This window comes from Mobula birostris, chromosome 22 (assembly GCF_030028105.1).
Source record: "Mobula birostris isolate sMobBir1 chromosome 22, sMobBir1.hap1, whole genome shotgun sequence".
Lineage (NCBI taxonomy): Eukaryota > Metazoa > Chordata > Chondrichthyes > Myliobatiformes > Myliobatidae > Mobula > Mobula birostris.
In genome coordinates this window covers 59021301-59034497 of record NC_092391.1, presented here as the reverse complement: position 1 = coordinate 59034497, position 13197 = coordinate 59021301, and the positions used below count along the sequence as shown (strand labels likewise).

Genomic DNA, 13197 nt, shown 5'->3' with positions numbered 1-13197 from the left:
TTGTCAACGTGGAGTGGAGAAACGAGTTTGTGAATTTTGCGGAGCAAAGGATGTTCGGAATGGCAAGAGTGGAGTGCTGTGGGAAGGGTATGGGACAGGTGGCAGATAAGGAGTGCCAGGGGTATGGGGGGGGGGTGGTGATAGTGCAGGTGCAGACACACCCAGCTGTGAGACACCAGACAAAGTCATTTGATTCCAAACAATTGGTTTGTTGTTCATTACAGAATGTCTCCCTGGTGCTTCCCACTCCCTCCCTTCTCCTTTCCCCTTTGGTGTCTTCATGAGGATGCCGGGAGGCAGTGAGCACGAGCCTCAAGGCAAAGAGGCTGATGTTTGATTCCATTTTTCTGATTAAAGCTTCGATTGCTCTCTGATTAAAGTGACAAGGGAGAGGGTGAATAGGGAGGGGGGGTGCTGGCAGCCTCCTTCTGTTCACTGGTGGAACCGCTCTGCTGTCAGAGAGGAGAGCCTGTGTGGTCTGCTGGTGTGCCCAGAGAGTAGGCCTCTGGGTTCTCTGTCTTTTAAGATGTTGAAGAGTGTAACCAACGTTTTTTATGTTTATGCATTTGGTCTGTGGATTATGGACTTCTTTCAGTCTTGAGAGTTTTTATATTCGGTGTTTTCATCCATTCTTTTTTATTCTGCATGGGGAGGGCGATTTGGGAGTTGAAGTTCTTGTGACATTTTGTGTATTGGTGGGGTTTGATGTTTTTGCATTTTTGTTAGTTTTTGTGTGGGGAGGGGATTTGGGAGTTCATGATTGTATTCCTGTTCTTTTTTGTGTGGGAAAGCGTGGATTTGCTGTCTCTCTCTAAATGACTTCCCTAGTTTTTCTTTGTTTCGTGGCTATCTGGAGAAGAAGAATCTCAGTATTGTATGCTGCATGCATATTTTGATAATAAGTGAACCTTTGCACATTTGATCATCTGTGGAGGGGAATGAACATGCTACTTTGAAATGAAAATGAAGGTTGGTGGCTGCTTGTTTGTAGGGTTGTTCACCGAGCCTGGAGTTTAGGTCGCAAACGTTTCATTAGCAGTCAGAGTGACATTGTCAGTGCGCCTGCAGGATCAGGACCGAGGGGTGAGCCACGGACACTCGAGTGACCAACACTCACAGTGTCTGTAACCAGGTGTACTGGCCAGCAGCAATCAATCAGTTATCTGGTTAGCTGGGACCCAGCAGGGACTAGCAGCCAACCAATCAGAATAAGTCGAACCAATATAAACGCAAGCACTCAGCAGAAGCAACACTCAACTGCATGCTGATGATGTCACCTTGACTGGTGACAAAATGTTTGGACCTAACCTCCAGCCCCGGTGAACAACTCTACAAACATGCTGCTAACATTGGACGGGGAGTACAGGAGGCTTACGTCCCACATCACCAGCTTCAGGAACAGTTACTACCCTGCAGTTATTAGGTTCCTGAACCAGCATGGATAACTTCACTCACCTCAACACTGAACTAATTCCACAACGTATGGACTCACTTTCAAGGACTACTCATATTCTCAGTATTATTTATTTACTTTTAATTTGCACAATTCATCTTTTTTTTGCATGTTGTTTGTTTGTCAGTCTTCGTTTAACTGCAGATTTTCATAAATTCCATTGTATTTCATTATTCTGTAAATGCCCACAAGAAAATGAATATCAAGGTAGTATATGGTGACATATATGTACCTTGTTTAATAGGTTTACTTTGACTCTAATTTTGAAATTGTCAATGTCTTAGGCGAAGATCCTTCATCAGGACTGCGGGTTTCGGCCTGAAACATCAACTGTTTATTTCTCTACATAGATGTCCACCCATTGAGATACCACACAAAATAGTTTCTTCCAGCCTTTTGAACCATGCTGCCCTGCAACCCCCAATTTTACCTGAGCCTAATCACAGGACAATTTAGAATGAACAATTACTCTACCAGCTGGTACATCTTTGGACTGTGGGAAAAAACCAGAGTCCCCGGAGAAAATTCACACGGTCACGAGGAGGAACGTACAAACTCCATACAGGCAGCGGCGGAAATTGCTGAGTTCCTTCAGTACTTTACGTGTGTGTTGATCAAGATTTCCAGCATCTTTGAAATCTCTTGTGTTCAGTTTATTAAAATAATCTGTTTTTATCTTGTGTCGTTTGGATTATTTGTAAAGCTGTAAGCAAAGTAGAAGTTTGCATTGATTGTACAAAGATGCAGCTTTGGAAATTCTAGTAGCCTTCCAATTTTACCATGTAATTATATTGTTTCTGTGATACAAAGGATTTTTCTCAGGCTAAGCAAAAACAAATCCTGCAATGAGCTCACTATGTTAACAGCTTGCATTTAATTGCTAATGTTAATGTAGTAGAGGCCCTGAGGCGCTTCACTGAAGATTCAAAATTCAAGATTGTTTAATGTTATTTCCAGTACACAAGTGTAAAGGAGAATTAAATTATTGTTACTCCGGATCCAGTGCCACATCAAAAACAGGATAAAGAACACAATAATAATTTTAAAAAACACAATAATTATGAATATGTAAGATAGCAACACTGGCACAACACAGGGATGTGTGCTTAGCCCACTCTCTCTACACTCATGACTGTGTAGCTAGGCACAGCTCTAGTGCCATCTATAAATTTGCTGACGATACAAATACTGGTGGCAGGAGTTCAGATGATGATGAGAGGGTGTACAGGAGCGAAATATATCAACTATTTGAGTGGTGTCGCAGCAATGGCTTTGCAGTGAACACCAGTAAGACTAAAGATCTGATTGTGGACTTCAGGAAAGGTAAGACAAGGGAACACACACCAGTCCTCATTGAGAGATCAGAAATGGAGAGAGTGAACAATTTCTACTTCCAGGGTTTCAATATCTCTGAAGATCTATCCTGGATCCAACATATCGATGTAGCTACAAAGAAGGCACGACTGTGACTGTGTTTCATTAAGAGTTTGAGGAGATTTGGTATGTCACCTAAGACATACTCAGATTTCTACAGATGTAACATAGAAAGCACACTAACTGGCTGCATCACCATCTGGTATGGATTGAAGGGGGTGCTACTGCACAGGATCAAAGTAAGCTGCAGAGAGTTTTAAACTTACTTAGCTCCATCACGGGCACTAGCCTCCACTGTCTCCAAGACATTTACAAGGAGCAATGGCTCAAAAAGGCATCCATCATTAAGGACCCTATCACCCAGAAAATGCCTTGTTCTCATTGCTACCATAAGGAAGGAGGTACAGAAACCTGAAGACACACACTCGAAAGTTCAAATTTACGAATAAAATTTATTATCAGAGTACATACATGTCACCACATACAACCCTGAGATTCTTTTTTTGCAGTCATACTCAGCAAATCGATAGGACAGTAACTGTAGACATCAGGAACTATAAACTCTAAACAAACTGTGCAAATGCAGACATAAATAAATAGCAATAAATAATGAGAGCGAATAACAATATTACCCAGTCCTTAAATTAGTGTAGTTATCCCCTTTTGTTCAAGAGTCTGATGGTTGAGGGGTAACTGTTCTTGAATGGACATGGAACCCATGAACAAGTGGTACAAGTCCTGATGACTGCAGCAAGAAAAGAGCATGGTCTGGGTGGTGGGTATCTTTGATGATGGATGCTTCTTGCCTGCAGCTTTGTTTCATGTAGATGTGCTTAACAATTCAGGAACATCATCTTCCCCCCTGCCATCCGATTTCTGAATGGTCATTGAACCCATGAACAATACCTCACTACTTTTTTATTTCCATTTTCGCACTACTTATTTAATTTAACTAATTATACACACACACTTACTGTAATTCACAGTTTTTATCTGTTTGTTATCATGTATTACATTGTACTGCTGTTGCAAAGTCAACAAATTTCATGACATATGCCGGTAATACTAAACCTGATTCTGATTATATACTTTGATTGTATGTCCACAAAGTGACACTGAGCACAGGAGTGTCTGTACATAAGGTGACTGACAGGAAATGATAAAGTGGTGGTGGTTGGGGGTGTGGAGGGGTGAGTTCTTGGGTGGAGGTGTTGATCAGCCTTACTGGAAAATAACTGTTTTCGAGTCTAGTTGTCTTGGAGTGGATACTACCTAGCCTCCTCCATGATGGGAAAGAGGCAAATGATCTGTGGGATCCTTGGATAAAATAAAAGCAAGAAATGTTAGAAGCACAAGGGATTCTGTAGCTGTTGGAGATCTTGTGCAACATACACAAAATACTGGAGGAACTCAGCAAGGTGGCAGCAGCTATGGAGAGGAATAAACAGTCAAAGTTCCAGGGCAAATCTTGGCCCAAAGCTACAACTGGTCATTGCCTTAAATGGTTGGAAACACTCTGCAAGAAAGACAACTACCTGGGAAAGAAAAATAATTAACATTTCAGTCCCAAAATCTTAAGAGTTCCAGAACTGCTAAGTGTTTCCAAAATTTTCTATTTTAATTTCAGATTTTTAGCATTACAATTTTCTTTATTCTTATTATCTGGCCAAAGGTGCATTAAAAAAAATCTGCATCTGAGGTGTAGGGATGAGCCACCATAAAGCATAGTCAAAGATGAAGGTTTTAAAAAAGGCCTTTTATGAAAAGAAAGATGTTTCATGAGGGAATTGAAAGGGCTATGACGATCAAAGCATGGCGGACAATGGATGAGCAACAGAAATTATGGTCTCACATTTTCCTGGAACAATCCCCAAATGTGTTATATGCTTCGGATCTTCATGTCATGTAGATGACATTAATTAAAGGTAGAATACTCAATCTTAATAAGTTCTTGAAAACACTTCAATCATCATGGAACACACATCAAAGTTGCTGGTGAACGCAGCAGGCCAGGCAGCATCTCTAGGAAGAGGTACAGTCGACGTTTCAGGCCGAGACCCTTCGTCAGGACTCAGCCCAAAACGTCGACTGTACTTCTTCCTGGAGATGCTGCCTGGCCTGCTGCGTTCACCAGCAACTTTGATGTGTGTTGCTTGAATTTCCAGCATCTGCAGAATTCCTCATGTTTGTGTTTTCAATCATCATGGTATGGATTCGTGAGAAGGAAGTAAAAAGGCTTCAGGCAGGGTATATAGGCAGAGTAAGTAAATGGATGAGGATACAGCTGATCAAATGCAGAATCAGGATTAATATGTGTTGTGAAATTTGTTAACTTCGCGGCAGCACTGCAATGCAATACATAATAGAGGGAAAAAATTGAATTACGGTATGTACAGTATAGGCGTATATATTAAATAGTTTATTAGTGTAAAAATAAAAAAGTAGCGAGGCAGTGTTCATGGGTTCCATGTCCATTCAGAAATCAGATGGCAGAGGGGAAGAAGCTGTTACTGAATCATTGAGTGTGTGTCTTCATTTTTCTGTACCTTCTTCCTGTTGGTAGCAATGAGAACAAGGCAAGACTTAGATGATAGGGGTCCTGATGATCTGAGCAATGGGATCTACATGCATGAAACAACGTACCCTAACGCCTTCACCATCATTTTGGGAGATTTTAACCAGGCCAGTCTGAAAAAATCACTAAGCAACTACCATCAACTGATCACTTGCAACACCAGAGGAAACAACTCACTGGACCATTGCTACACCACCATCAAGAATGCCTACCCTGCTATTCCACGCCCTCACTTCGGGAAGTCTGATTACCTAGCTGTATTTCTACTCCCTGAGTATAGGCAGACTGAAGACTGCAGCACCAGTAGTGAGGACCAAGAAGGTTTGGACAAGAAAAGCACAGAAGCGCTTACAGGACTGCTTTGTATCGGTGGACTGGACTGTATTTAGGGATTCGTCTTTGAACCTGGATGAGTATGCTGCAGTTGTTACCAACTTCATTAAAACCTGCGTGGATGAGTGTGTGCTCACAAAGACTTACTGTACATTCCCAAACCAAAAGCCATGGATGAATCAGGAGGTTCGTCGTCTGCTGAAAGCTAGATCTTGGCTTTCAAGTCTGGCGACCCAGGTCTGTAGCAGAAAACCAGGTATGATTTGTGGAGGGCTATTTCAAGGGCGAAGAGACAATTTTGAACGAGGTTGGAGGTGACATCGGATGCATGGCAACCCTGGCAGGGTCTGCAAGACATTACTTCCTACAAAGCGAAACCCAATAGCATGTACGGCAGCGATGGTACTCTACCAGATGAATTCAATGCCTTCTATGCACGCTTTAAAAGGAAGAACACAACTGCAACTGTGAAGATCCCTGCTGCACCTGATGACCCTGTGATGTCCGTCTCAGAGGCCGATGTTAGACTGGCTTTAAAGAGAGTGAACCCTCGCAAGGCAGAAGGTCCTGATGGAGTACCTGGTAAGGCTCTGAAAATCTGTGCCAACCAACTAGTGGGAGTATTCAAGGACATTTTCAACCTCTCACTGCTATGGGCAGAAATTCCCACTTGCTTTTAAAAGGCAACAATTATACCAGTACCTAAGGAGAACAATGTGAGCTGCCTTAATGATTATCACCTAGTAGCACTCACATCTACAGTGATGAAATGCTTTAAGAGGTTGGTCATGACTAGACTGAACTCCTGCCTCAGCAAGGACCTGGACCCATGCAATTTGCCCATCGCCACAATAGGTCAATGGCTCTCCACACGGCTTTAGACCACCTGGACAACACAAACACCCACATCAGGATGCTGTTCCTCGACTACAGCTCAGCATTTAATACCATCATTCCCACAATCCTGATTCAGAAGTTGCAGAACCTGGGCCTCTGTACCTCCCTCTGCAATTGGATCCTTGACTTCCTAACCAGAAGACCACAATCATATAACATATAACATATAACATATGATATAATATATCATATAACCATATAACATATGATATAATATATCATATAACCATATAACAATTACAGCACGGAAACAGGCCATCTCAGCCCTTCTAGTCCGTGCCGAACTCTTACTCTCACCTAGTCCCACCGACCTGCACTCAGTCCATAACCTACCATTCCTTTCCGGTCCATATATCTATCCAATTTAACTTTAAACGACAACATCGAACCTGCCTCAACCACTTCTGCTGGAAGCTCGTTCCGCACAGCTACCACTCTCTGAGTTAGGAAGTTCCCCCTCATATTACCCCTAAACTTTTACCCTTTAACTCTCAACTCATGTCCTCTTGTTTGTATCTCCCCCATTCTCAATGGAAAAAGCCTATCCATGTCAACTCTATCAATCCCCCTCATAATTTTAAATACCTCTATCAAGTCCCCCCTCAACCTTCTACACTCCAAAGAATAAAGACCTAACTTGTTCAACCTTTCTCTGTAACTTAGGAGATGAAACCCAGGCAACACTTTAGTAAATCTCCTCCGTACTCTCAATTTTATTGACATCTTTCCTATAATTCGGTGACCAGAACTGTACACAATACTCCAAATTTGGCCTTACCAATGCCTTGTACAATTTCAACATTAAAACCCAACTTCTATACTCAATGCTCTGATTAATAAAGGCCAGCATACCAAAAGCTTTCTTCACCACCCTATCTACATGAGATTCCACCTTCAGGGAACTATGCACCATCATTCCTAGATCCCTCTGTTGTACAGCATTCTTCAATGCCCTACCATTTACCATGTATGTCCTATTTTGATTAGTCTTTCCAAAATGTAGCACCTCACATTTATCAGCATTAAACTCTATCTGCCATCTTTCAGCCCACTCTTCTAACTGGCCTAAATCTCTCTGCAAGCTTAGAAAACCTACCTCATTATCCACAACGCCACCTATCTTAGTACATCTGCATACTTACTAATCCAATTTACCACCCCATTATCCAGATCATTAATATATATGACAAACAATATTGGACCCAGTACAGATCCCTGAGGCACACCGCTACACACCGTCCTCCAATCTGACACACAGTTATCCACCACTACTCTCTGGCGTCTCCCATCCAGCCACTGCTGAATCCATTTTACTACTTCGATATTATGCCTAACAATTGAACCTTCCTAACTAACCTCCTCGCTGACTATCAACACTGGCTCATCTCAGGGGTATGTGCTTAGCCCACTGATCTACTCTCTTTAGACGTTACTGTGTGGCTAGGCATAGCTCAAATACCATCTATAAATTTGCTGACGATACCGCCATTGTTGGTAGAATCTTAGATGGTGATGAGACAGCATACAGGAGTGAGGTATGCCAACTAGTGGAGTGGTGCCACAGCAACAACCTGGCACTCAACGTCAGTAAGATGAAAGAGTTGGTTGTGGACTTCAGGAAGAATAAGATGAAGGAACACATGCCAATCCTCATAGAGGGATCAGAAATGGAGAGAATGTGCAGTTTCAAGTTCCTGGGTGTCAAGATCTCTGAGGATCTAACCTGGTCCCAACATATCGATGTAGTTATAAAGAAGGCAAGACAACGGCTACACTTTATTGGGAGTTTGAAGAGATTTGGCATGTCAACAAGTACACTCAAAAACTTCTATAGCTGTACCGAGGAGAGCATTCTGACAGGCTGCATCACTGTCTGGTATGGAGGGGCTACTGCACAAGACCAAAAGAAACTGCAGAAGTTTGTAAATCTAGTCAACTCCATCTTGGGTACTAGCCTACAAAGTACCCAGGACATCTTCAGGGAGTGTTGTCTCAGAAAGGCAGCATCCATTATTAAGTACCTCCAGCACCCAGGGCATTCCCTTTTCTCACTGTTACCATCGGGTAGGAGGTACAGAAGCCTGAAGGCACACACTCAGCGATTCAGGAACAGCTTCTTCCCCTCTGTCATCTGATTCCTAAATGGACATTGAATCTTTGGACACTACCTCACTTTTTTTTAATATGCAGTATTTCTGTTTTTGCATGTTTTTTAAAATCTATTCAATATACTGTAATTGATTTACTTGTTTATTATTTTTTAAATTTTATTTATTTTTTCTCTCTGTGCTAGATTATGTATTGCATTGCACTGCTGCTGCTAAGTTAGCAAATTTCACGTCACATGCTGGTGATAATAAATCTGATTCTGATTCTAATGATTGATGCTGCCTTTTTGAGAATCCTTGAAGATGCCCCAGATACTACAGAGGCTAGTACTCATGTTGGAGGTGACTAATTTTATAACGCTCTGCAGCATGCCTCGATCCTGTGCAGTATATAGTCAAGCAGTGATGCAGCCAGTTAGAATGCTTTCCACAGTACTATAGACATTTTTGTGTGTTTTTGGAGACAGACCAAATCTTCCCAACTGCTAATGAAATGTAGCTGCTGTCATGCCTTCTTTGTAGCTTCATTGATATGTTAGGCCCAGGATAGCTCCTCAGAGATATTGACACCAGAAACTTGAAATTGCTCACTTTCTCCACTTCTGAACCCTCGATGAGGACTGGTGGATTCCAATTAATTGGTTAATTGAGGCAGCTGCTTATTTTGGATGTGTCGCTTAATTGGGACAGGAGACTGACACTGAACAGCTTTTAACTACTGTCAGGTGCGTACACTTGTGTGGCCGTTAGGTACTACACCGCGCTTAGAGCGAACAGTTTGTAAATAGAGTCTGTTGCGCATGTTTGCATTCAAAAGAGCAGCGAGTTTGGTCACTGATAGCTGGTGAGAAGTAAGCAGTAAGACAATTTCAGAATTGTTTTGCTCACTGCGGCGTCAAGTACTCAGGCTTGGAGATGCTAGAAATAGCTGGGAGTGGAAATTAAATAATTTCACTCCTTAAACAAGTTAGGAACTATGAAGAATGTGAAGGTATCGACAATCATTTTGAATGTTATGAGAAAATGAAGGTTTGGAGGATGCAATCATTGAAACGCTGAATGGAGGTAGTTCATTAAATGCAATAGGTATCTGCATTGATTTTGTTCATTTATAGTCAATCAAAAGAACGTAACAACATACCATTGATAACTATTAGGAACTAATAGACAGTTTTATAGTACTGTAGTGGTATTGATAATGTTCTAGTTTGTTCTATATTTCATTTAATACATAATTTGTTACTCAGTTGAATTGTAGTTCGTCTTTTTAAAATCTTTTTAACTATTTCCACAAAACTTCGGCTAATTGAGGCAGCAGCTTAATTGGGCCAAAATGTACTGGTCCCGATGTGTCCCAATTAACCAAAATCCACTGTAATGTGAAAAATGAGAGGTAAAACTAAAACTAAGTACTTTTGTTTAAATGGTGAGAGTTCGAAGGGTAGTGATGTTCAGAGGGATCTGGGTATCCTTGTACACAAATTACTGATGCTTAAGACCATGAGACATGGGAGCAGATTTACGCCATTCAGTCCATGAAGTCTGCTCAGCCATTCAATCATGGCTGATTTATTATCACCCTTGACACCCTTATTGATCAAGAACGTATCAACCCCTGCTTTAAATATACCCAATGACTTGGCCTCCACAGCCATTTGTGGCAATGAATTCCACAGATTCACCACCCTCTGGCTAAAGAAATTCCTCCCAGTCTCTATTCCAAAGGAAGGTCCTTTTATTCTGAGACCATGCCCTCTGGTCCTTGACTCTCCCTCTATTGGAAACTTCCCCTCCATGTCCACAGATTGATCTAGAGCTTTCAGTATTTAATAGATTTCAGTGACGTCCCCCTCATTCTTCTAAGCTCCACTGAGTACAGGCCCAGAGCCATCAAATGCTCCTCATACATTAACCCTTTCATTCCTGGGATCATCTTAATATGGAGTTACAGAAAGGAAGGCATTAAGACTTCAGAATACATGATGCTAGAGATTGTATCATCAAAACAGCTAGCTGTTGGCCTCCCCCTTCGCAGAGGCAGGAGAGAATTTTCATTCATTTATTCTCTCTCACTCTTTCACTCACACTCACACTCACACACACACACACACACACACACACACACACACACACTCACTCTCTCTCTCTCTCTCTCTCTCTCTCTCACACACACACACACAGCTTGTTGAGGTGTTCGGATGGACAGTAGTTTTTGATGATCTATAGATCATGGTCTCTGGGGCTTGGTGGGGGAGGGGCTGATATTTCTGATGGAACAAAGGTGGGGGGGAGTGGAGGGTTGATTTTACTGCTACTTTGGGGTTCTAATGTTTTCTGTCATTCTTTGGGGTATTCTTCTGTTTCGTGGATGTCTGCGAAGAGTAAAAATTTCAGGTTGTATACGGTGTACATTCTCTGTTATTAAGCTGAACCTTTGAATGGTATGTCAGCTCTTGCTTCAAGATCATTTGAGTACAAGAAAATACTGTAGATATCTTATCAGAGGTATATGGGGATTTGCAAAATATTTGTAAATCTCTCGTAGATAAAGGGCATCATTCCATGATGGAATAAATTGATTTATAGGTTTATGGGCAAATGGAGAGCCAAGCCAAACACACCAATTTGTCCCAGTTGTTAATATTGAATGTTATATGGCACTTTCTTTCAGCATTTTTTTATTACACTGGATGGTAAAGATTTTGCTTCCTGAATACTTATGTGTGTATCTTATGGGTTTAGGGCTGCTGATCATGAAAATCGCCATGAAATTTCTCTAACACAGACCATTTTTTTAAATGGCCTGCATTTGTCATTTCAGTTCATAATTTAAATCAGCATCACTGAAACGAAGTTTAATGAAGGAATTTTTGTTGATCCACAAATCAAACAGGTTATCAATGACAGACAATTTGAAGAACTTCTAGTGGGACTGGAGAAATCACGTGGAAGGCTTTCAAGGGTGTTGTTGAAAGTTCTCTTGTCAACGACAGAGCACCAAACTACTTGCAGCTGGTTGACAACATGCTTCAAGCATACAAAACCACGAAGTGCAACATGTCACTAAAGATTCATTTTCTGCTTTCCCATTTAGACTTCCTCCCTGCAAATCTTGGCACTGTCAGTGACGAGCATGGTGAAAGGTTTTACCAGGATATTGCAGTCATGGAGAAACGGACTCAAGGCAACTGGAATCCATCAATGCAGGCTGATCATTTATTTTTATTTATTGAAGTACTATAGGCCCTTCAAACCACACCACCATGCAATCTCCCAATTTAATCCTAGCGTAATCCTGAGACAATTTACGATGACCAATCAACCTATCAACCAGTTCCTCTTTGGACCATGGGAGGAAAGCGTAGCACCCAGAGGAAACCCATGTGGTCATGGGGAGAATGTACAAACTCCTTACAGGCAGCAACGGGACACATAAGCAAGAAGCTTCGGATACTGAGTAGGAACGAAAATCATCAACGAAACATTTTTAGCTTCGTAGTTCTGCATCATTCTGCAATCAAACACATTATATTCAATAGAAGTTAATTTTTTATTTCCCCAGTTTCCTATGTGATACAAGTAGTTTGAAGTTACGTCTGTGTTTAGCTTCAAACTGTCTATCTTAAACAAAAAAAAACTTATGAGGAAGCAACACTTATGAAAAAATTTGTTGTCCAGTGTTACTGTTTAGTGCAGTCAGACACTGTTGTTTTTGTCCCTCTGCTGTTTCTTGTGTTTCAGGATAAGCGTCATAATTATATTCATTGGCAGTAGTATTTGTAGCACTCTGGCACGCACTTGATACAATGCAGTAAGTGCAGAAGGCCGGTTAATCACTCGAGTAGCAATGACTTTATTGAAATCTGGAGCAAAGAACCTTGGTTGACTCCTTCCCTAATCTGCATGTTTCTTACTTTCCAATAGGTGCCCTTGGTTAACGAAAGAGATCTCTCCGGCAATTCCAGTCTACAATGGCCTCGTGTTTCTATTTGTTTTGGCAAACTTCAGCATGGCGACATTTATGGACCCGGGAATCTTTCCACGAGGTTAGTGTGCCAAGATGACATGACCACAGTTTTCAAAATTACAGTCATATAGTCATAGAAAACATAGCATAGAAACACAGATATCCCACCTCTCCCGGAAGTTCTGGGAGTCTCCCGCATATCGATAGTTGGTCCCTTACGCCCAGAAATTATATACAATATCCCAGAAATAGATTTTTTTGAGAGGGAGAGCAAGCATCCTGACTGGTCTCTCTTCGTGCTAAGAGTGGTTCCCAACCACCGGGCCACGAGGAAACAATATGATTTGGCGATGTGAGTCAGCTGCACCTTTCCTCATTCCCTGTCACGCACTGTTGAATTTTAATGCATGCGAGGTCATCAGTGACCCAAGATGTGCAGAGGAATGAGTCCATGACCCATCTGTGAATGTCCCTGGTGAATCATCCATGT

The 13197-nt window shown here is 41.6% G+C and overlaps 1 protein-coding gene across 1 annotated transcript in view; it reads left to right on the top strand.

The window, feature by feature from the left end:
• The window catches only part of zdhhc8b (zinc finger DHHC-type palmitoyltransferase 8b), a 250410-nt gene that overhangs the window by 185235 nt on the left and 51978 nt on the right, over nucleotides 1–13197 (top strand). Inside the window, exon 2 of the mRNA XM_072240844.1 lies at nucleotides 12665–12786. Within this exon, the coding sequence (XP_072096945.1) occupies nucleotides 12665–12786 (122 nt within the window). The remainder of the gene's footprint in view (nucleotides 1–12664; nucleotides 12787–13197) is intronic.